Source organism: Syngnathoides biaculeatus, chromosome 1 (genome assembly GCF_019802595.1).
Source record: "Syngnathoides biaculeatus isolate LvHL_M chromosome 1, ASM1980259v1, whole genome shotgun sequence".
NCBI classification, from domain to species: Eukaryota; Metazoa; Chordata; class Actinopteri; order Syngnathiformes; family Syngnathidae; genus Syngnathoides; species Syngnathoides biaculeatus.
In genome coordinates this window covers 7,664,664-7,690,091 of record NC_084640.1, presented here as the reverse complement: position 1 = coordinate 7,690,091, position 25,428 = coordinate 7,664,664, and the positions used below count along the sequence as shown (strand labels likewise).

Below are 25,428 nucleotides of genomic sequence, written 5' to 3'. Positions count from 1 at the left end.
TTTCCTACTTGTAGAATACTGAGTTCTGATGAAGCTATTTAGTTGGACAAGCCATTTGTGCATCATATATGATATAAAATGTTAAAGTACAACACCAGTGGAGCTTTAAACTTTATATAATCACTCCATCTCACAGGAGTTCTCGTTTGAATACTGTTAATTTGTCTTATATCAACAGTTTACAGTACAAGTTACTTCTTTTCGCTCTGACACTCGAGGCAGATTATGTTTATTTATGACTGGGCAATTTTTCATTGAAGCTTAACATTTACATGAAGGAATTAAGAGAAACAGGTCACGGTGCTTGGTATCGACTGTTTTCGACCACATGACTACATCCGGGGCACGCGGCCATGTTGGAGGGGTTCACTCTACTGACGTGCTGTTCACTCTAATCCTTTTGCATATAGACCGGAGTGACACAAATGGTCGTACGAATGTTAAAAGTGACGCATGATGGCTAAAAAGACTTTGGAAAGTTATCGGTGCTCATTAGATGTTGTTTCAAGAAACCGTCACGACAAGAAGTGCGCTTTGATCGACCCATATGCCTTGGAGAAAGACAAATGGAGCACACAAATGTGGGCGTCGGTAACTTATCCAGACATCGTCCACTATCTCCTCTTCTCGACAAGCGCTTATACCGCGGAGCGACTAAAGAATTACAAAGGTCTGGAGGTCTACAAGCAATTCATCAACGGCTGGGTTCGTCATGCCATGGTATTCATTTGAAGCACACTGCCAAGGTGTGTGTACTGTGTGATTATAGTCAGCGTTGTTAAATTATGTTGATTATACCAACGAAAGAGGTGTAGGTTATTATTTTCATTTTTGTTACTAAGAGCGAGAGCGCAAGAGAGAGTCCCAAGTGGAGCCTGCACCTTTTCCCCCACTTCCATGACTACATTTTTAACTCAACTTACAAAACAGCTACAGTTGCGCTAACATGTTTTTGCAAACTTATTATAATAAAATGGAAAATACAGATTATTGGGGACATGAATTGCATTCACAAACGAGCATTGTGCTTTGCTGCTAATACGAGACGGCCACAGTTGTCGCCGTTTGCTTGCTAACTGCTCAGTTTTCACGCACTGCTTCTTGCTCACAGCTGGCAGTCGAAAGAGAGATTCTTTACAATGGCCGTTTGAGCAACCGATAACATAGCAGTGCGCCCCCATTCATACGGCAATTATTCCTGGTTAGTTACGTCTGTTAACGCGAATTCACCAAACCAAGGTGGCACCCGCATTCTTAATCGGAAGGTGTGTGACGTCAGTCGAAAACAGTCTATACTGATATCAGTGGAGCCCCTCCAGTGCTCAAAAGGGTAAAACACAAGCCAGACAGTGTTGGTCTGTTAGTCAGAGTTACCTTTTATTAGTGTTATGTGAGCCACAGTTGCTCTCAAGGGTTTGTTTGTAAGCATAATGGGCAGCTGGGGGGGGAGTCATTTTCAGTCGCTGGAAGTGATCATGACATTCAGATATTTTTTTTTCTCATTTAGGTTAAAGAAAAATAAGAAAATAAGAGTTGACAGTACATTTAGGCACACTAATGACAAACTGTACAGATGAACATTTTATGGATATTGGGGTGCAAAAAACAAACAAAAAAGCCTTCCGGAATGGAAAGGTGTGCAGAGTAAAAGGTGGCGTCCGGAGGCCACCACGGCTGAGGTCCAATCATTGACTGCTCCGCCCAAAGTTGCTACTAGAAGTGCTCGTGAGCAGCGATTCCACTTGTCAATTGTTTCGGGATGAGGCAGGGAGAGGGGGTCCGAGGCCTGTCCCATCCTAATTAGCCATCGGAGCTAATTTGCTAATAAAAGGTAAATCTTCACGGGGAAAAAAACATGGCCACACCCTTGGGGGGAAAAAAAAAAACCAATGTGACTTATAAAACAAGTCTGTAAAAGAAAAAAAATACAATGGAATGTTGTCAGACTAAGAAGGAGAAACATTTCTTTTTTTAAAGAACATGAATTCAATTTCACTGTACAATAATGCAAAATGCAGATGCATCCAAGAAAAATGATATTGCACACAATTTAAGACCTGCTTGTCTGGCGTGGGGGAAAAAAAAAAAGTGTTTTCGGCTTATTTGTCCATATCGCGAAAGGAGAATTCAGTCGAGTGGAGTGGAGGGCTTCTTGTCAGTTCACACGGTAGATGTTTTGTCCTAAGGCCGAGTCCCTCCTGCGGATTGACCGCACGTGGACCACGCAAACGCACACATTTGCACGAAACACACACTAGCGCAGAGAATACATTCGTTGACGCGTGTGAAAAGCCGTTTGAGCATTTATTTGATATTCTCGATATCCATCTTAAGGTCCGTGTACTAGTAAGCTCTGTGCTCACTTAATAGATCTATTTAGCGCACTTGTGGAATGAATGCAGTCACCTTTTTCCACAACTACACTGATTAGGGTCATAGCTACAGGTACTAAGTAAGGGGGGAAAACAGCTCAATAGTTGACAGCCACACGTTTCTAGAACTACTAGTGATAAGACTGTTGCACTAGATAACATCTAGTAATACTAGTAGCACACAGGTGTCAACTAGTGTAGTTTTGCCTCTCTATTAATGTAGTTTACCAACTAGTATGCCAAAATTGTCCTTCTAGTGTGTGATATTGTTTGGGGCGGGGGGATACATTATTAGTAAGGCAGTTGGTTGGATTGATTTGTGTGTTTTTTTTTTTTTTTTAGATCAGATTTTACTTGGTCAATTGTTATCATTATTATTATTATTATTTTTTTGTCGTGATATGTAAGCAAAAATTAATTAGATGAACATATGCTTAACACTCCCCTAACTAGACGGGATCAGCAAACCATTAAAGCTGTCAGCTATCAATTCACAAACGCCACACAGGCGGGGCTTGGATTTGAACCATGGTCCTCAGAACTGTGAGTCCGACGCTCTAAACACTACCGCATTACAATTCTTCTGTAAATACTCATTTGGAAAAAAAAAAATTGCACATTTTTGGGGGTCTGGATCTGATTAATTACATTTCCATTCGTTTCAATAGGGAAAGATGATTTGGGATATAAACGTGGTCAAATAATTCAAATTGTATGGCACCACCATTTCCAACTTGTCTTACTAGTGAGGACAAAGATCATACAGATTGACCTTAACCTCGATATCGAGACGTTCCATCGACTAAAATCGTCAAACGGCTTTCTACAGACGTGGACTTAAAAGTGTGCTTGCACGGACAGCTGAGCCTCAACACACACACACACACACAAACACAGCGTGAGGTGATCATTGCATCGTTTCGCTTCATATGTCTTTCACAGAACAGAAAAGCATCAGCTTTGGTCATCTGGGGTCAGGATGGACAGTTCAAGTGGGGGGGAGAAGTGTGGGGGGGCTTCCTCTTTGACAATCATGATGCAACACAAAAAGAAAACACCGAGGCGGGAAACTAAGAATTAAAAAAAAAAAAAAAATCCATTCATCCTATATTTGTTCAGTCATTTTTTTTTTTTTTTAAAAAACAGCGCCTCGTTAGCCAGTCCTTTGGAGATATTTGGTTGCTATGGATGCAAAGAGTGCAGCTTTTGCAGTTAAAAATGGTCCACAGCATTAAGAAGGGGGGGCGAGTACACGCGAAAAAGGAAGGTAAGGCAAGGTGGGTCGTCGCGATCTTATCTCTTCCTGCAGTTTAAAAAAAAAAAAACGGAACAGTACTCGCCGGGCCACCGGGGAGCAGCACTGACGGGGCCCGGTTTAGCAAAACCAAACTAAAAACATCCAAAACCGAAAGGGAATAAAAAAACACAACCATGTGGATGCACTGCAACGAAAGCCGTTTTGAGCATTTATTCCTTAGTATTCATCGGAAGATGCGTGCACTAGTTTGTCCTCACAAGCAGGACAATTCAGAGCAGTAGTGCCAACACTGTATCAAACTCGATTGTTTTTGTACTACTAGTTTGCAATTCAACCTTAGTAGTGAACTATGGAATATGTTGATTTAATAGCTGTGATATTTGATGAAAGCTCAAATGGCTTTCACTAGTGGGCCAAAAGTTGGCACTAGTAGTGGAAAAAAAAAACACAGGTCAGACACATTCTACTAGTGTGCAGAATTGTCTTACGCTAGGACATTGAATAAATGCTCAAATGGCTTTCCAAGAATGTACGTGTGCTGTCCGAGACCATCGTTGGGATTATTCGGAGTGTTTTCAATAAGAAGACGTGAGGGCTTCTCATGTTGGACATGAGCCCCTCCCCCAATGTCACATTTAGCTCTTAAGTCTTTGCGCGCGCGCGCGAGCGAGCGAGTCCACTCGTGTCCGTGCCCGCCCGGCTCGGTTGACTCGTGTCACCTCTTGAGCGAGGAACTCTTGAGTTTATGGCCGTATCGGTGGACGCGCGGCGAGCGGGAGTGCAGCTTGACGAAGAGCTCGGGGAACTTGTACTGGGGGAACATGGTCTCCAAGAAACCCTCCAGGAACACGTAGACCAGCCGCCGGTTGGTGGCCTGGTACTGGAACATGTCGAAGACGCGCAGGATGCCCTTGCGAGTGGTGTCGGCGCCGATGATGTGCTTCAGCTCGTCTGTGTGGACACAAAGCGCAATCACCACAGGCGGGACTTGTGGGGCTCACGTAGCAACTCGCAATATCTTGCCAGCGATAATAACGCTATCATAACTGAGCTATTGGGGGAAAATATATGATACATTACAATATCTACGATGATGAATAACGTGAGCAAGTGAAGACTTAGCGAAAATCAACTATTCTAGTCTGATACAAAAATACCTCATATTAAGAAAGATTCACTTCCTTTTTCTAATTGAATATTTTCATAACACACAAACTAGATCCCTATCCGCAACAAAAATGACTTTCACAAAATCCATAATTATATCAGCGTAGGAAGGAGTTTTAAGGTCAAATTAAAAAAAAAAATAATAAAGTTGTACTCCTATGAGTGTGAAGTTTTGAATTTTTTGTGTTTTTTTTTTTTTTTTTTTTTTTTTAGATACAGTAGAAGTGAGAGAATAATGATAATATTTCCAAAAAATGCCATGACAGATGATTAAAATATCCCGGAATATGCCATTGACGGGCTAACGGTTAGGATCGTTAGTGGCTGATTTAGAACACTTTAAGCGACTGATATTTGAACAAAAAACTTTGGAGTGATGCATATAGACATATCCATCTATCCATTTTCTTAGCCACTTATCCTCACAAGGGTTGTGGGGAGTGCCAGAGCCTATCCCAGCTGTCAACGGGCAGGAGGCGGGGTACACCCTGAACTGGTCGCCAGCCAATCGCAGGGCACATCGAGACAAACAGCCGCACTCGCCATCACACCTAAGGGCAATTTACAGGTTCCAACATGCATGTTTTTGGAATTGGGGGGGGGGGGGGGGCACCTGGAGAAAACCCATGCCGCCACGGGGAGAACATGCTAACTTCACACAGGCAGGCCTGGGCTCTAACCCGGGTCCTCAGAACTGTGAGGCCAACGCTTTACCAGCTGATCCACCGTGCCGCCCTTCAGATTCATATTTTGCTCGTTTTCTGGTGTGTGCGCGTCATCACCTGGCATGATGCCCAGCAGGCTGGTTTTGGCAGCGACGCGAGTCCTCATGCGGATGCTCTTGTCCCGACGGGGCGGCGCCTCGGCCAGAATCCCGTTAGGCCAATACGCGTCTCTGCAAGGAGGTCAGAATTGAGAAAAGTCCCCCACAAACATTGCTCAGCGTTCCAAAAGAGCTACAAAGTTACCTGAACTTCTTGACGTAGTCTGCCACCTGTTCTGGCGAAGTTAAGTAGTCCACATGGTCCACAATTTTCCTGGAGGCAAAGCTATGTTGTTGTTGTGTGCATTGTGCTATCAATTACAGACGATCCAGCAATAACGCAGATTTAAAAACAAATAAAACAAACAAAAAAACAGTTACACCGTACAAAGGAATTGTGAGTACGAGACGGACCTGTTGATGGTGTCCCCGTAAGTGGCCCGGATGAGCTGCTGCAGGAGGTTCTTGATGTTCCTGCGCAGCCACTGGTTCTTCTCCTTCAGGTCGAACACCTCGTCCATCAGCAGCAGCATGACCCGCAGCGGGATGTTGTCGTCGACCTGCTCGCGCCGACACAAGACGTTGAAGGTCCGTGCAAAAAAAAAAAAAAAAAAAAAAAAAAATTACATTAAAATGAAAAACACTCAAGCTCAACTCACATTGTCGTCCAGCTGCGCAGACACTCGACAATGCTCGGGGTCGATGTCTGCCTTGGGAAGAAGAGGAGGCACCTGAAAGCGCAGGGGCGATTTGTCACATTTGGGACGATAAAAGCAGAAATATCTTAGCCACGGGAAGCACCTTGAATATGGACTGCTTGATGTCCTGGCCGAGTCTTTCGGACATGCGGCCCATGTTGTCCGACACTTTGTTCATGCCCTCGGCCAGACTGTCGGGGAACGACTTGACCGCGTTGGACACGTTCCTCATGGAACTCCGCAAGGGATTCACAAACGTGTCTATCTGGGGGTGGAACGCGACATAAATGGGATCATTTTAGGGACCGCAACTTGTCGGGGGCCTGGCGTGTATGCCAAATCTATATGAAAACGGAATCCCATGCCCTTCTATATCCACCATGTGTGTATGATATTTTACATGAAGATTAATATGACACACAAATCCACTTTTCTTTTGTTTCTTACCTTGCGTGCAAAGTCTCCTTTCCCTTTGTTGTAGGCTTTGTTCTCTAGGAAGTCATAGACATACGGGATAAGCGTTGGGCACGCCTTCACCATCTCGGGGTTCAGCAGCAACTGCAAAACACACACATTGGATATTAATATACATATTTTCTGATTATGCCCATAAATGATAAATAAATAAATGACCCTAAAACAGGGGTGCCCAGACTTTTTTTTACCCCAAGATCTACTTCTCAAGCATCCAGCCTATCGAGATCGACGGGGATAGGGGGCTGGGGACATGACTTTTTTTTTTTTTTTTTTTTTGAATGACCAATGAAGAAATTGAGTGACCAAGTCACAAAGCACTACCGAATCCAAAAATGCAAAATATATTTTAAAGTATATTGAGGATTCTTCATGTGTAAATGTATGTTTGAGTGCCTTGCATAACCGCATAAGCAAATATTACACAACATAATTAAGCAGAAGCGTGTTTTCGTATACTGTCGTTTTGCACATGCACGGTGAGCTAAAGTTTTTTTTTTTTTCCCCCCCTCCTCGGGATCGACCGAAACGGCCTCGACGCATTGAGCACCCCTGCCCTAAAATATAGGACTAATACTTGTAGGTAAGCGTTGAGGTCTTTTTTCCTCTTCTCCAAGAAGTCTCTATCCATGTTGTTGAAGGTTTTCTTCCCTGGGAGCTTGAGGATGGACGCCAAGTTCTCAAACTAAAAGCACACGAATGGATATGAAATAATCAAGATGGAGACGCTCACACACACACACACACACACACACACACACGCTAAAAACACTATCTCACACTCTATCACACCAAAAAAAAAAAAAAAAAAAAAAACAACAACATGCAGGCAGAACAAGATCGGACCTGCTCTGTGATCCTCATATGGAAGTCATGGAAGTCCGAGTAACGCCGGTACGTCTTCCAGCAGTCCTCGCTGCCGTCTGGGTTGCGTCTGAATACAGTGATGGCATAAAGCGCGTACGTCTTCCCATGCTCATTGCACACACCTGCAGCAGCCCAGAAGCCGGGAATACAAGCGTCAGCTACCCCACCCGACGATACATCCGCAATGGAGGGGGCGACACACACACACACAGAAAAGAGCATGCGGGTGCAAAGAGAGCAATATGGAGGGAGCGGACGGGGACAAAATGGCAGAACAAATGAGGGAAAAGAAAGAACAATGTAGGTGATGGAATACAAAAGAAAGAAGATGGAAAAATGGAGTTTGGTCCCAAAACGAAGGGTGATAAAGTGAGTTCAGTTAACACAACAAATGGGATGGATTTACACCGCAGGTGCCACAAGAAAGGATTATTAAAAAAAAAAAAAAAACACTTCCCCTCTGTTCGGTTTTGTCACTGGAACCATAACGCAGTGTAAATCCAGCCTTAAACGTAACATCAGGTGTGTTGTGTACCTGTGTCGGAGATGAACGCGTGGAGCTGCATAGATTCATCGTGGCAGGAATTGTTGAAGTCATCCAACGACTGGAATGAAACAAACCCTTCGTCACTCGACAGCTGCGCGTGGGCGTCAGCCAGGCGCTCCAGCGAAGAGGAAGCGAGGCCTTACCAGGTTAATGCTTCCCGTCGGCGAGCCATTGAAAGATTCGCCGTCGCCGTCGTCAGAGCCGCGGAAGCTGGGCTCCTTGAGCATGTCCAACTCTGCCAGCATGCGAACGTAGAGAGGACTCTGCTTAAAGGAAGGGTAGTAGCGCTCGTCCCTCAGCATCATGTCGTACACCTGCGGGAAAACACCATTTGTTCGGTTACGACTTGGGACACAACGGCGCCACTCGTTTTTCATCGTGAGAACGAAAGCCCCAAATTCCTTCATAAGAAAAGATTGAACACCTTTCTCTGGATGTCATCAAATATTTCTGGCGTGGGATCATCTTTCAGCAGTTTCTCCCCCAAGCGTGTTATCGAGTCCTCATCTACTTGAACTCTGGGAGAGGCCTGAGAGGACAAAAAAAAAAAAGATAAATTCGGCATCATGGCAAGAAGTGCAAAGTAAGTGAGTATTATAATTGTAGAATAATTTTGGTCTAGACACTAGATTACACCCGTGTTCTTCACGTATTGTATCATCCAAAATATGGCATTGGGGTTAGTTCTAGTCATTATGCACATTGGTCTGGATAAATTTGTTGACCTTGTCAGAGAGGTATTGCTCATAGACGCCGAGCGCCGCTGCCTTCAGGAGCCCCTTGGTGGCGTTGGGTTGCCTCTTGCCATCTTTCTGCCAGCGCTGCATCGCCTCCAGCTGCTGCTGCGCCGTCACCCTGTAGCCTTCCACGGTGAGCCAGAAGAAGAGCTCCGCCTGGGCCCCGGCTGCCTGCATGAAATCTGCGATAAAATGAGACGACGGGCAGGAGTCAAGATGAGGGATGGTTGACAGTGGCGTTCGCCATCCGAGGCATGCTCGGGTGCGGATTTACCCATGAAGAACTGCAGGGCTATGTTGTGGACGAGGATGTGGTCCAGTGGGATGACGCACAGCTTGCCGAAGTTTGCTGCAAGCTTCAAAGCATCCACCTCCTGCAGAAAGGAAGACACTTGTGGATATTATGTTTCATCAGACAGCCTTCAGACATCCCATGGGCATTTTGTGATAGTCTGTTGCTCTTATCATTTAAATTGATTTTGGCTGTGTGAAATGAATATGTTAAATTTGCTAGAAATCTGAACTGGCCGAGAGGACATGAGAATTCTACTGCTAATCAAACATTGGATTAGAATTGCCATCACTGTTCCTTAAAGCCCAAGTGTCATGCCGTTCAACATTATAAAATAAATATTGTCATGAAAAATAAATATAACATTATTCCCTTCAATGTCCATGCGAACACGCCCCTCCTGACACGGAAGCTCTTTTTGAAGAAGACAACATCTCACAACCGAGTGAAGTGACCGGGGCAATATTACCATATCGTTTTCGAGCCACATTTAGATGATATGCAGATCACAGCCTAACCACATGCGGCCAACCACCTCCCCTCCGCGGCGGCGGTGAACAATGGCGGCCGCGACGCTGCGGCCAATCCGCCCCCCCTGTCCAATCCACCTCTGCGGTGGAGATGAGCCACCGAGGCCGGCACCGCTACGAGCCACCCCGGCCGAAGCCATGCTGACAAGGTCGAGCCGGCGGCGATTCACAAGGCCAACTCAGCCTTGTCGACAAGACCGGCAGCGATCCACAAAGGCCTGCGGAGGCCGTCCTCCAGCGGCTGCTGCACGGAAGCCTTCCGATGCGCACATCGACACATTTAGCACCCCTGACCTACGGATTAGGTCCCCCCCCCCCCCCAACAATTGTTTTTTTTTTTAGTAGCCGTATACACACCTACCTGTCATTTGGAACCCACGAAGCTCTCGTCCATTGCACCCGAGCAATCCATTTTTCACGACAAACCAGGTCTCTTGCAAACTTATAAAGGGTAAATCCATCCTCCCGAGTGTTCGAGCAATATCCAGCAATGCAACAAGTTGGCATTTTGGCTAACACGAAGTAACAAAGAGCTCCTTTCCTGCATGTAAAAGTAATGGAAACATACGACCCCGTCTGAGTGCGCTACTGCCCTGTACGTCACTTCCTGCTTCTTCTTGAAAACAAATCCCTCGAGAGGATTTTCATGGTCGGAGTGACAAAAAAGCCACATACGTCAAAATCATGTTTTGTGGTGAAAAAATGGATGGGTCCATACGGGCTGCCGTTTTTTCATTAATAACATACTAAAAATCATGACACTTGATCTTCAAATTGTCTTAAGGGTCTTAGGCTAATGAAAATACTGTAGAAGTGGCCTTTCCTACCTTGCCAGACTGTAGTCTCTGGATCCTGGTCTCACACACCTTCTTCACAAACAGAAGACTATTGATCTGATTCTTGATCACATTGATATCTGGAGCACAAACGGATGCAACATATAATGTCAGCATTCATCTTGTTATACCAGCTGTGAAAGATTTGACCCACCATCTCCCGCTGTGTCCAGTGAGCGCAAGTACTGGAGCTCCTCCATCACCTTGTCCTTCACAGCCTCCAGTTCTGCAGGCTTGTCTGTTAGTTTCAAGATGTTCATGAAGGCTTCGTAGTTACAGCTGGAGTCTCGGATCTGCAAAAACACACACACGCACTCAAGTCACAACGTTTGAAATACAATGCCCGCATTGTAAAAGTGTTAAGACGGTACCATCCAGATGACAAACTGGTTGATGTAGTCCGGGTCACTCAGCTGGTTGATGAGAGGAAGCAGGATCCCACGCGCCAACACCTCCTAATAAAACACGTGGAGGTGAATTCAGAACACTGCAGGCACAGGTTGAGGTTTTCATGTGCACTCACTCTTAAAAAATATCTCATATTCTTGTTGTGGAAGTCTCCAGGAGGTAGTAACAAATACAGCAGCAGCTCGCATAAGTCCCGAAGGAAACCTGACACAAATACCAGCAAAGAAATCACATAACGTTTGTTTTATGCAGTGAACACAACAACACCGACGTGAGTATGTTCACCTTCTTCATCCTTAAGAGAAGTGCAGACTACGTCTCGGCAGATCTTCCTTTCCATCTCAACTTCAGCCTCAAAGAATGAGTCTATCAGCTCCTCTGTTATGTCCCCTGTTTAAAAAAAAATACTCCAACATTTCATAATCTGTCTCTCTCTCTCTTCCCTGATATAACAACTGTATGCAGATTTAATTGTGTGTGGGCCCATACTTTGTTTATCCTCTCTGTCAGAGAGACGATCCTGAGCTTTACGAAAGACACGCAGATGGGTGGCAAAGTCGTCCACCAGGCGAGTGGTGAAGTAAGGCTGCCAGTCCACTTCTTTTGACCTTGACCCATACAAGGAAAATAAACGTGACAAAATGCCAATAGCACCTACATCTTCGAATGTTATTTTGCAGGTGTCATTCTTGAAATGGAGGCTACATGTGTTTTTTTTTTTTTTTACCGCGTGGAGAACTGGACCAGGGCATTTTGCAGCGTCTGTCTGATCTCCAATAAGAAAGACTCATCCTCGCTCAGGGTGTAGTACCAGTACTGGATATAATCTCTCAAAGCAAACTGGATCACCTTCAAGGACGAGGGTAAAACAAACACGACAAAAAAGAGGGAGAGCAGATAAAATCATAATCGTTATTGAGTACAATACACTGTTATCCTTATTATTTATCAAGGTCACCAGCAGGGATGAAACAGATGACCATGATAATGTTTTAAAGTACAGTGGACTCCCGCTATTCGTGGGGAATAAGGATCGGGCCAGACGGCAAATAGTGAATATCTGCGCCTATTTGACGGCCTTTGTAAATGGATTGAAGGCAAACGACAACAAAAAATTAATTTAACCTTATTTGTGTGTCCAAAAGAACCAACACAAGGCAATTTTTAGAAAAAAAAAGTCAATCTCTGCCCTCCGACTGACTGGTGCCCAGTTCAGGGTGCAGTCTGCCTTTAGCACAAAGTCAGCTAGGATAAGCTCCAGCACTCCCCTGCGATCCTTATGAGGATAAGCGGCGTGGAAAATTAAAATGAAAAAGGTCCTGGTCAATTGAAATTCTGAAAGGATTGTCATGCATTCCAAGGAAAAGAAGCATCTCAATCAGTGTCATCTGACCATCACAAAGTGCTGTGTCACCACTCCACGCTGCTGGTCACGCCGCTTGAGCAAGAGGATGACACGCTTACACCGAGCAACTAACGCAACTGTGTCACGTTTTCATGCATTTCACACAGTCCAGTTGCAGATTAATATAAACATCACGAAAAGACTCATGTAATGTCCAACAAACTTACTTTTTATTAAATTGAGAGATAACCTCATTTGCCCAAACTGGAATGATAATGCTGTCGACAATTCATTAAGATTACCGTAATTTCTCGAGTATAATGCGTCCTGAAGTATAATGCGCACCCCCAAAGTTGACCTAAAAAAAAAAAATAATCAGGAAAACCCCTCTACCAATGTACAATGCGCACCACTAATTTGCTGCAACCCATATGCTTTAAATATTGGGAATTATCTATATTTATATTTTGTTAGGTTTGTACTTGTATTGTTTTTCAAAAAACTGTCAGTACAACAATAGTAAGTAATCATTGTGCATGTGCTGATGTAGCCGTAATATAATCTCGTGACAGGCCACAGGGCACGCTTGGTCCTGGTCCCTGTAATTTTCAGAACAGAATCCCTCAACCAGCTAAAATTAATGCTGAATGATGGCATACTGTTGATAACATATATTAGAGTCTTAAATAAATATTTAACACTGTTTGACTTAAACGTTTTTTGGATTAAATATTTGTGCATAAAACGTCGTTTCTGATCTTTGGTGCAGTAGCAACAAACATGCTGCGCTAACGATCGCAAAATCCAAGCTCCCCGAGGAGGTCATAAGAGTTCAAGGTTGGGGGCGCACAATACCGTAATATACATAAATGTGTAACATAAGACATTGAATATCATATTGAAATGTATATGTATACCTTTTTTTTTTACCGCTATGTACCTGTATACAGCTATACAATGTGATTGTATTTTTTATTTTTCATCCATACCTAAATATAATGCGCTCTATTAACTTTTTGTAAATATTGTTGGAAAAATGTGCTCATTATTTTTGAGAAATTATGGTAAATGTGCATTTGGCTCCGGCTGTTCAAATTGTTGCTGTATGAGAGGGACATAGTGATAGTGCTTCTACTTAGATCATGTTTAAAGTTTCCGATGTGGAGCAGGTGGAGAGTCGCAAAGTGCTCCAAAAATGTGCTTCTCGACCGAGTTGTGATCACTCTGCTGCAATGTGCTGTCACCAACCTGTTGCAGGGGTTCATCTATGAAACTGGAGCCAGTCAGTCGCCTGTCGATCTTTATGGGCTTCATCTCGAGCTTCATCTCATCCAACGTCTGAAAAAAAGAGAAAATCATTACAGGAGAAAACGACTAAGATCCGCCACTCAACGAGCAGTAGGTTTACCTTTAAAATACCAATTGGTGGGGGCGGGAGGTAGGAGTGCTCGCACTTCTCCAAGTACTTCTCGGAGTTGATCTTTCCGTAAAGCAGAGTGACCGCGAAGCCCCTGGGGAAATAAAAGAGGAACGGTTAAGAGTGACGGGCTGACAGAACTGCGTGCGTGATGAAACGTGTGCGCCGGCTCACCCGCCAATGAAGCAGAGGATATAAAAGGCCAGATAGAATATGGCGAAGGGTCCGAAAGTGATGAGAAACAGCACGACTCCGAGACCCCCCCATCCCCAAAAGGACAGACTGGCCTACAAAATGACAAGAACAAAAAAGTGAATCATCCTTTCGTGACAGTTTATGGAACAATTTTTAAAACTTCCTAAATAAATTGAAGTATTAAATTTGAGTAACTGAACGGAACTAAATGTGAGTAAGTGCACTTTTGAAGCAAACAGTTAAAATACGCTGGCTGTCGGGATGCAGGAAGACATGGTGTAACCTGAAATGCAATGACGTGTTGCTGGTTAAAATGGAATCAGTCAAAGATTTGCGCAGTTGCAATTGTGCATACTTGTCAGCCACTTCCTATATCGTTCCTGTTATTGTCAGTGCAGGAAGCAAAACTCTCGCTGCCAGCAAGCAAGTCTGGTGGCCCACTTTTCTGGACAAGCAAGTTGGGTCAGATGGCTAACTAACTGTTATCCCAGAGAAAAACTTTTTCACCACCTTTTACTGTACGCAGTAGGGGAAATACCAGAAGATGGCCTGCAGATGTCTAGCATATCAAATACATTTTGCATACCAGACGATAGGGAACTTCATCTTCAAGATACCTTATCATTCACATGCAGAATCTTTGTGTGAAAGAGCTCCGAGCTTGGTTTCAGATATCGTTGCAACACTGTTACCGCCTTTCCACACAGAGGATTACAGTACACAACTCTGGCAACAGTGTCTATTAAAAACATGGCGGGATCCTGCAGGGATTTGTGCCAAGGATGAGTCGCCAAACCACTTTTGTAAATCAACCACTCCAGCTGATGAACGAAACTTTGACAAATAAAAATAAACTCTCACCCAATTGATCAGTGTGGCAAGGTAATACAAAGGTTAGATTTATCTCCACAAGCCACGGTGACATGAGATAAAACCGCTGAGGCCTTTGCCTCTGGCAGACGATGCGATGATCAGCGGTGATGATCTTCTGCTGCCTTGCATTACTACTTGAAGTACAGTGTTGCATAGACCGAGTGAGACAATGACACTGACGCATTGTTTCACCTCAACAGTGGATTCCGCGGATGATAGATGTCTACTAACCATTCAGCTCCACTAAATATGTAATTTTAAAAATACAAAACAACATCAGTTAACTGCAACACATGAGATTACGTCTGAAAAGCTGCGTAAATAGTGCTAATACTGGGATAATTGAGGAAAACAGTTTTAACCGGCAACCATCGCAATATAGCCAGTATCAAAATGTACTGTAGGTACTTATAAAATTGTACTGCAAACTCACAGGAAAGAACCCGTAAGTGTGAAGACAAAGAGTCATAAAAAAAAAAAAATTATCGCCACTTAAGGATGTGGACCCCTACATCAGGGATGAGAATGACCAATTTGGAAAAACACTGAAAAAGTCTGCTGTGGGGCACGGAATTTTTTTTTTTTTTTTTTTTTATAAAACACACTATTAAATGGTGACCTCTGGTAACTTCTAACAGTGTAAATACAGGGCAATCATAACATTTTGAAAACTTAAAATGTGAGCCCAAACAACCAAAATAATTTTGCCAAACTTCAGACATAAAAATGTAGACTGAGTGAAATTTACATCAAATAGGCTACTGCACTTACAAGTTATAGGGAACACAGAGCGTACAGCACTTTGCCGGGAACGTCCACTTTATGTATGTATTCGGTGAAACGTGTTGATACTGTTTTCATTCCTGTCGGCACGGTTACACTTTTTTCAAGCCATGCCCATCTGAAACAGTTTTTTACCCCGTGGTTTTTATCAATTTCCCCGGCACGGTTTTCATCTTTTCGCTCCATGACTTTCGCCATACTGGCAAACGTGCAGACCGCTCGATAACATATGTGTACGTATGTCTTTATAACTATATATATAACTATAAGTGAAAATACAGATGAAATATCGCCAAAATGCTGCCGGAAATTGGAATGTTGTCGTTATTATAAACATCAAATTTAATGCAAACAGATGGCAATGCTGTTTTCCACTATCACAGCTGTGACTAATTTCACGAGCGTGCCGATAAGATGCTGGCGGCCGGTCTTGATCACAGCCACGCTCCACGTCAAGCCGTACCCTACCCCCTCAATTTTCTCAACGGATTTACACGTTTCACAAATATGACATTTTCAGCAGAAAAAAAACTGAATTCCGCGAATCGGCAGAAAATTCTCATCCCTGCTACATTACGTTGGTGCCATGTAGTCGTAGTACTTTTCAATTAGCTTTTGTCAGCACTGATATAATGGCAAAGAGTCACCATCACGGATATCAACCGAAAAAGCTTTCTGCAAGTGACATGTCCATGACTTGAATGGCTTGTGTCAGCTCTTGCAGCTGAACTTGTGACACACTTGAGTGCTGATGATGCTGCAGTACACTGCAAAACCTTGATGTAGTCACCTGACCCTGGCATTATTTTTAACAGACTGTCTCTCTCATTAACTATAGCCTGTCAAGAGGGTACAGCCCAGACAAGGTTCTACATTGAAGTTAATGCACTGATAGGACAACAGCAACTCTGAACAAGCTGACATCCTTATCAGGACAGTTTCCTAATACTTTTTTTTTTTTTTTAAACATCTTACAGAGTTCACTGCTTCCACGAACAACACAGCTTTTAATTTGTTGCTAAATTGAAGATGTTGTCCCCATTGAGTTAGCAAATGTAGCATAAGTATTTTTTAAACCCCTCTACCAACTAGATGTTAAAAAAGTGATTAGCTGCATTTAATTCCGGCTAATAAACAGACAACATTAGGGGAATAAGAATGAGAAACAATCCCAGCGTGAGACAATCGGAAAGTTAATTATGCTAATTATCACCAAAAACATGTTCCCCATTTTTATGAGGCAAAACCAGTGATTTATTGATGTTGATGACTTTGGACCAAAGGTACGTCCTTCAAAGGCTGCAAATATTTTGCCCCAGTGGCCTTGCCTCCCTAGTACAATCGTAGACAAGAAAATAAAGTGAAGGACCAAGAGGAGGCGTACAAGAGACATGGACCAGATGAACCATGTAGTTTTTAGTCTTATTCTATGATTTTACATTATTGAAAAAATAACAATAGATTAAGGATTGGAATTACATACAGATTGATTTTTTTTTACATAGAGGAAATAAAATTATTTATTTCTATAACTGTATAGAAGTTGATGCAAGCTAATGCTGGTGAAAAAATTGATATCATGGGCAATGAGGCAGAGAGGAAAAAACTAAGTGCAACACTTGCTTTGAATGATGCCATTGTCATTTCCTCTTGAAATAAGTAAAAGGGTGGACAAAATAAATAAAATCCAAAACTGGATTTTTGGTGAAAAGAATTCTGAGATTTTATTTTGAGGCCGTATTGCTCAGCCATACTCTCACCCAGTGACCATGAAATGAAAACATACTAGGAATGCTGAAGTTTAAGGTACAAGTATGTCAAGTCTCTTCAAATGTCCAAGGGAGTGTTCAAACAGGATAGACAAGACCTCTTAATAGACTCACAACTAAAAGTCAAAGTAGGAGTAGAACACAAAATAAGATCTCTGGTTAACCTCAAATTACACATCAAAAAGCAACAAACTGACAGGTGCAGTGTGGTTTCTCTTTCCAACAACAACAAAGTAATTAATATCTTTGATAACAACATCTTCAGCCGTAAAAAAAGGCACAAAAGACGCCATTCTTGGAGTAACGACCACAAGCATTCAGCATTCTCTGGAACTGTCACAGCTCCATTTATAATCACTACACTGTAGCATGTGACAGCACACTAACAAAGCATTTACAATACATCCTGTGTGGTTCAATAAACATGGGTGAAATGGGATCTGCATAGTACATAAGTAATTCCAGTCTACATAGAGTAACTTAATTTTGAACCAAAATGTTTGACTTTTTTTATGTGGCTACATAAAATGCTACCACAGCTCTTACAGAGTAAAAAAAAAAAAAAAAGCCTAATCACTGCATGGAACACATGGACTTCAGATGTGTAACATGAACCCCGTTTGCCATTAGCGGTGAGGCAGTGAACATGGAGTCTATCAGCTGTGAGTGAAGAGATGACGGCAGCGGCAATGCTTGGCTCACTTGGAGGCGAGATGATAACCACCAGTGCGAGTTATTACAGCTTACGCTGGGTTTATAACATGAACCATCTGCTCCACTGATTAACACCCAAGGGTTGTGTTGAACACATAAACACTCGGTTCTTCATGTGATGCACACACAAATGCGTCTAAATGCTGAGCTCAAAGAGAAAATAGCTCTGAGTTTGGTTGGTAGTAGATGGCCTATTACATCTTAAAAATTATGGCCCATGCACAAAACCTTTAGAGGAAATGGAATGTTTGTTATTCTGAACGTCACGTGCACCTGTCAACAGGTATTAGATTACTGTAAGGTTAAAGTATAACTGACTAGTTAGATCCTCGATCTCACAATTCTGAGGACCGGAATTCAAATTCCGGCCCGGCCTGCGTGGAGTTTGCATGTTCTCCCCGTGCCTGTGTGGGTTTCATCCCATATGCCCCAAAACATGCAATCAGAGACCCTAAATTGCCCTTAGATGTGATTGTGAGTGCAACAGGTTCAGGGCGTACCCCGCCTCCTGCTCGGAGACAGCTGGGATAGGCTCCAGCACTCCAGTGACCCTTGTGAGGATAAGCGGTTCAGATAATGGATGGATAAATGATTGACTAGGGCCCACCACACAGCGTGTGATACGGCTGAGATCGCTAAGTAGAAGTGCTTTAAATATAATACAGAGCTTCTGTGCAGAATGTTCTTGTCATGTTTATGGTGTGGCACCTTCCACCGTTAATGTGTGGGTTTTAAGATATGCATTAAGGTTACATCTAAGGTACCATTACACATTTTTACAACCCAAGTGGGTCAAACATTAAAGATTAACAACAGAGGATTGTAACGGAGGGGTTGATATTTAATATAAAGTGAATAACTGATTCTACCAAGCAGAAATCAGTCACTCGGGAAAAACATGAGAGAGCGGGGGGGACGGGGACTGGGTCACAGCATCTCTTTCTGTGTCTGAAGCATTACTAAATTCAATCTTGACAGACTTGCAAAGATCTCAAAGAGTGGCCGCAGCCCGGATCAGTGTGGTCATTAGGCAGCAGGTTAGCTTACATCATTAAAACTGGCCAGTGAGTGATCCCCAATTAATGCGGGAGAGAGTCACAGGGAAGACCGATCATGCCTAATCCATCCAGAAATCCATTATGCAAAGAGTTGCCATGTAGGCCAAGCGCAGGGTATTATTAGCTTTAAAAGCATTTAGAAGGGAAGAGTTCCATAATAAACAACAACCACATTGGTTGATTTAAAAAAAAAAATCAGCCCATTTAAACATGGTATGAACGTTCATTAATAGAACTTAAGACACAAGGAGGTGTGAGTGGACTCAGGACAGATTGAGGGATGATGACTCAGACCACCTGCAGTCTGGGTCGCATTCTTGATCCGAGCTGGATAAAGGGACCGCATTTTTAAGTGTGCTCTCATTCCAGTTGTTTGATATATGACACAGTGTCTGGCAATTGCAGGAAGCCTTTATTACAGTGTATTGAACTGCTTTTGTCCCGACGTTTGAAAGAACATTCTGCCGTGCAATGTTGTAAACGGCGTGACGCAAAGCAGTTTGTGTAGCTGACAAGTAACAAATTTGATCATAAAGCACATACCTTAATGTAAGTACTAGTGCGCATACATGGTCTGTAAAACCGCAGTAGAACCCCATTTCCAACCATATATTTGTTTTTGTTTTCTGGATACACAAAACAAACAGAATCAGCTCCGGAGGTGACAGGCACTGGTGGTTTATGTTACTCCCATAGGATGTCGGACTGACACGCAAAGTTATTTGTAGTCTGCGAATGCAGCCAGCGGTGTGAGGAAAGAGGCTCTTTTTGGTTTTGGACTGAACGGAACTAGATACCAGCAGCACTGAAACACTAACACAGACAATAACTAACCACATCACGCAGGATGCAGCCACCTTGGTCATATTGTGGAACCACGGATCTCACAGTCCTTCCGCATGGCTACAAGACAGCACTCCAAGACTTAAGTTTGTCAGGTCGATGAATTCCTTTAATGGACAGAAGGAAATCCGCGTTGTCCAAGGTGACATCCAGACCGAGTGTGACAGAGTGCCGGTTTGCACGCGGTCAGTTGAACTCACAGATGGGCCAAACACGGAAAGACAAGGTCAACAAGTGACTGTGGTACTTTTACAAATGAAGGAGCCCGAGGTAAGGTGGTCAGGGTTAAGTGACCGGTTGAAATATTATCTCAGCATCCGCATTAAAACGAATAGTTTAACAGCGCAGAGACAGGAGGACTCAATTCCTTGACGTGATAAAATCTTATCGTAAAGATGCTTGAAAAGCCACCTTAAACAATGTCTGGGATGACACGCTTGTGGGTTGAAATGCTAATCGATACGAAAAGTGTTTACAAGCATGCACACAGCTGGGCTCGTTGGGCGTGAATAAATCAGTGCACTCGCGTCGGATTGCAGAGGATGCAGGTGCATGTCGAGTGTGCACCCTCTCATAAAGAGTCCCGGTCACACACACATTGTTGAGCACGCCGACTTCAGACTCAACTTCAGTGGGCTAATCCATTCCTCATTTTGCAGCTTTAATTTACAGAACAAGATGACGACTCATAAACAGATATAAACGATAGGAGTAATGCATGCTTAAACTGCCGACCACACTGCCTGACACAAAGAATACTGCAGTAGCAACTAAAGCCATATTATCAAGGCTAAATAGTGCCGAGAAGAGGTTCCATCACGGTAATTAAATTTTATTACCTCTGCCAAGGAAGTTTCATTTTCATTTACCTCGATAGGTTTCTGTCATCATCACCCAAAGTACTACTAAACAGAGTTGAAGGAAGAATGAGTCACATTTCCAATGCAGATTCCCCCCACGCCCTCAAGTACAGGTGATGCGTAGAACTTACCCACAAACAAACAGAACAGGAAGAAAAAAACAATGCTAAGTGGCACAGAACCATAAGATTATGGGGTTTGTTTCAAGATTTTAGGAAGAAAACCCCAGGAAATTGTCTCTACAATGCGGAGCTAACAAGTGACAAATGCAGAGCAATTATAGATATAAAGTATTACACTGATTACCAACCACTGTACCACATTAGGGAATTATCTGAAGTCACTTCATTGGTCCCAAAATTATCAGTGTACTATATCAACTTCTTGTGACATTGTTAGTGTTAAATATTTGCGTTGGGAAACACTGATACAGTGATACATTGGTTTATGATTGCCCAAACTGTAGTTTTGAAAACTACGAGCCTTCGCTTTGTTGATATTGTACATTGTTGCGAGCCAAAATTTGAGTTACAATTGAGCTTCAGATACACCACCAACATAGCCACAGTCGCCGATGCGCTTTCAACTGTCTTTTGAACAAGACCAACAGTCAAAAGACAAAAATACCAAATGAGAACACGCAAGGAGATGTATTTGGGAACACCACAAGTGCAGGTGCTTACCTGATTCTAGCACCTGGCAAAACTCACCAGGCCGCGCCTCTTAAAGGTACAAACCCGACACGTGCAGGCAACTTTCAGGACAGTAATTACACTTTGAAATTTTGTACTTTTCACAACTTTGATCAAAATAAAGCTCCTCAACTGACGTCTATATAGTTCTTTGAGAACGTCACCAAATAGAGGATAGCTTTTATCGTATATTGTTTGTATTACAAAGATACAATATGGTTTGGGGGCGTAACAGAACAGTTGAATGGCATTTCAGTTCAATGCAATGCAATGCAATGAGAGGGAATGATTTAAACTGGTATGTCAAGATAACACTGTCAGTAGGTAATAAAACCTAATAAACGTCACATAGCACTTCTGCTTATGTGTCCTGCTACTAGTTTGTAACAAAGCTCCTGGGACCGCCAATAAACTGCTTAACATTATAAATATGAAAGCACAAAAGCTTTGGAGGCTGACAAAAGTCAAAAGGAAGTGACAACATTTCTTACAATTTCATCAACCAGTTAAAAGACTCCCACAGACAAGAGTTTAGACACCCGGCCGACACACGAGCCACCACCCCGGCTCACCTGTGTTCGCCGCGATGTCGAAGTTGGCCTGTGGTGGACGTTTATCATAATCTAAACACTCCCTATCTAACAAGAACTACGTCGCACTAATTCTAGCGCCGTGTCGACAGTACGAATATCCCGAGCTCATCGTATTAGCGTCGCGTTAGCGGTGTAATCCCGGGTCGAGCGCCACTTATAGCAGGCGAGCTTTGTGGAAACCCCGAGAGAGCGAAATAGAGAGAGGCTGTGCCGCGTCCGTCCTCTCCCGTGACAGTCGGTCGGTGTGTGCGTGTGTTTACCTGCTGGGCTAACGCCTAGCCGCCTAGCTTCCACTGCCCTGACAAGCATCGGCGAAAAGCCTCTAAACTCTGCCTAACGTGCACGTCAGCTGCAACTCACCTCTGCGAACATCGTTCAAAAGGCGTCCGGTGACCCTGGTTAACCCCACCACATCGTAACAGGCGAACGGGACTGTCTTTTGCGCGGTTAAAAACGCCCGTCGTTCCAATCTCCGTAGCCGCTTTCGAGCGTCGCCATGTTTGCGAGGTTTACGTCGCGGGTGCCCGGTTTGTGCACGCCGCCGCCTGATTGGCTGGGACCCGATGACGTAAAACACGCCCGTGTGACTGACTGACACATATGCAGAAATAATCACGATTGAACAAACTTATATGACGTTTAGTACATTCCAGTAGGTTGTTTAAAAAAAAAATCATCGTTTAACAGCCTTTAAATTGAACCAAAACATGGCTAGATCTATTCATCAATCATTGATCATTCATTGGTAAATTGCTCGCTGAGGGATTATAAAGAAATTTGAAAAATAAAAATACTACAGTAGAAGCACAGACTGGGGTTGAGTTGAATAGCATGAAAGAGTACAAAGACATAACCATGTGGGACATTGAATATCATCAAGGCCAAAGATATAAAGTAGTTGTGAAGTGTAATAAGAGCACTACTTGCAGTGTGCGAGGTCAAGTGGTACTTGAAATCTTTGCTGCGGAAGTGCAGGTTACTGATATGTCATTTTTATACTTCCCCAAGTACTTGCATTTAATAACTATTTTTAAAGCATTTATTTGGGAAATTTGTACTTTCTAATTGAATCATGTTTTTTATTTCCCCAGTGTTAACATTCAAACTGTTTAATGTTACAGTAGCTTGCAATATTATCACACTGTATAGAATTTTAAGGAACAGAAGCTGTCTGTCGTTTGATGAACGCTTAGGCCTACTACATTACTGCATTTTAACGATGACCATTATGCTGGTATTTGGACAGCTAAGTATTTTTGAGGAGGTGTTGCTTGGTAAAGTTTGACAGTCCCAACATCAAACAGAGGCGGTGGAATCAGGGGCCGCTGGGGGCAACTGCCCCCTCACATAAGTTGGCGTTGCAGCAAAACGAAGGCTTCAGACAGCCATAGACGGACAAAGATACATTACAGTAGTTTTGTTTTGCGGTATTTTGCAGTGGTTTGCAGCTCTCCATTACGGATGTTTACATAGATAAGAAGGGTAACCCGCATATTTACAAAAATCGTTTCCCAGTCTGACGATTTGTATTTTCAAACCATTGCAAAACAACAACTGAACTCCACTTAAATAAAGTGACTGTGACAATAAAATCCGGTCGGATCACATGGTCATCCTGTTTCCACAAAACCAGTGGTAATAAATAATTTATTGCCTTGTGCCATCCATTCAGATGAGCTATACCTTAGTACAGGACTTAAATATTGTAGGAGGGAGAGGAGTGATGGAGGAAAGAAATGAATTGCGTGCCAGGAGTCGCTGTAAATTCCTTTTTAGGTCAGGATACTTTTTGTTAAATGGGGTGAAGAGCCCACCTGGAAGCTACAACGGTCGACGACTGGGGAAATGCAACGGTAACGTCCCCCCCCCCAGGGGAATGGAGCACCTATCTTGTCCATTCACTGAATACATGCAAAAGAGATCACCCCGACCTTCTTGTATTTCATTTGCCTTTCCGTGTCTTCCCGTGTCTGACACCCACACGACCTGGTTTAACAACAAACCAGGATTTGTAAACTAAAACAAAATAAAATAATTCAGTCGTAACGGGACAAGCCGAAAGAAACTAACTTACTTGCTTTAAAGGGGCAGAAAAGTATGTACAGTACCTGTATTATCTAATCTATCTATCTATCTATCTATCTATCTATCTATCTATCTATCTATCTATCTATCTATCTATCTATCTATCTATCTATCTATCTATCTATCTATCTATCTATCTATCTATCTATCTATCTATCTATCTATCTATCTATCTATCTATCTATCTATCTATCTATCTATCTATTGTTTATTTTCAGGGTGAAGCACAATTATTGCAATTGACCACGAGATGTCGCTGCTATTCCGTCCTGGTCTCCTCGGAACTTGTTGAACGGCCAGAAAGAGGAGCTCATACCAGTGGAATGTCTTGAATAAATCACTTTGTGCGTGGATGTCATACACAACTCTTCGGTCTTTTATAATCCACCAGAGGTGTGATAAAAGTACACACCACTGAATAAACACAATCTGAATGAATTTTGAATAAAACGAGAAATACTTCTCACTTGTTTCATGATGAGTGATTTTCAGCAGAATCCCATCCCTTGTGGATAGATTTACTGAATTTTCTCATTCTGTAGTCTCACGAATTGGAGTGTGAGTGTTCTGGCTTACTGTGATGACAAAGCGGCATGGCGGTTTTACTTTCCAACTGCTTGACTTATAATATAAGACGTTGTTTTTTTTTTTTGTTTTTTTTTTTTTTACACAAGTCTCACATAAATAGTCAGTCCCTTTTGGACTGCTGCGCGTGAGCGATGGCTACCGGCTTCTCCGTTTTCAGGGAAACAGAACTTGTCTTGATCCAGCAGTATATCAGGAAACTTTACTGGGATATATAATTGGACATTTCTGAGTTGTTCTATGCGCGCATATACATGAGAACATATTAATGTTCCGTGCGCCGCAGAGCCTCGAGTAAATTATTAATGTCTCTCGAAGGAGTCGTTGACTTGCTCCCAGAGCGAACGTGCGGCCGAGCTGCAGTAAGCCAATGAGTGACCTAATGTGTGGCGCTCGTGATGGTTTTGGCCTCAAGGAGGAAGACCGGTGTGTCAGAGGTCAGAGGTGAGAAGGTGGAATGTGACAACCAACGGTAATTTAATGATGAAGAAATGACACGGCATAGAGTTTGCTAGAAAACTGCACACGGTATCCCCTGACCAAAAAAAAAGACCTCTAACATACACGAAAAGAACTCTCAGAACACCCCAAAATGCATACATACAAGAACAAAAACTCATACAGTGCAGCAAGAAACCTGTTGCACATGCCAAAGATATTCCCATGC

General features: G+C 43.0%; 1 protein-coding gene across 2 annotated transcripts; it reads right to left on the bottom strand.

The window, feature by feature from the left end:
* Nucleotides 1-119: 119 nt before the first annotated feature.
* snx13 (sorting nexin 13) lies at nucleotides 120-22,629 on the bottom strand. 2 transcript variants are annotated; one of them, XM_061811387.1, is made up of 25 exons: nucleotides 22,452-22,629; nucleotides 13,886-13,998; nucleotides 13,703-13,805; nucleotides 13,543-13,632; nucleotides 11,677-11,798; nucleotides 11,439-11,557; nucleotides 11,235-11,339; nucleotides 11,065-11,153; nucleotides 10,913-10,996; nucleotides 10,696-10,834; nucleotides 10,533-10,621; nucleotides 9,158-9,257; nucleotides 8,872-9,065; nucleotides 8,571-8,675; nucleotides 8,290-8,460; nucleotides 8,135-8,204; nucleotides 7,579-7,721; nucleotides 7,310-7,417; nucleotides 6,706-6,816; nucleotides 6,362-6,523; nucleotides 6,220-6,291; nucleotides 5,975-6,120; nucleotides 5,766-5,834; nucleotides 5,580-5,692; nucleotides 120-4,581 (listed from the first exon to the last, which is right to left on the bottom strand). In XM_061811387.1, the coding sequence occupies exons 1-25, from the start codon at nucleotides 22,461-22,463 to the stop codon at nucleotides 4,346-4,348; spliced, it is 2,865 nt and encodes a 954-aa protein (XP_061667371.1). In that variant the 5' UTR covers nucleotides 22,464-22,629; the 3' UTR covers nucleotides 120-4,345. The 2 variants fall into 2 exon arrangements, with proteins under 2 accessions (XP_061667371.1, XP_061667324.1); XM_061811340.1 differs by lacking the exon at nucleotides 22,452-22,629 and adding an exon at nucleotides 22,071-22,318.
* Between the last annotated feature and the right edge of the window lie 2,799 nt (nucleotides 22,630-25,428).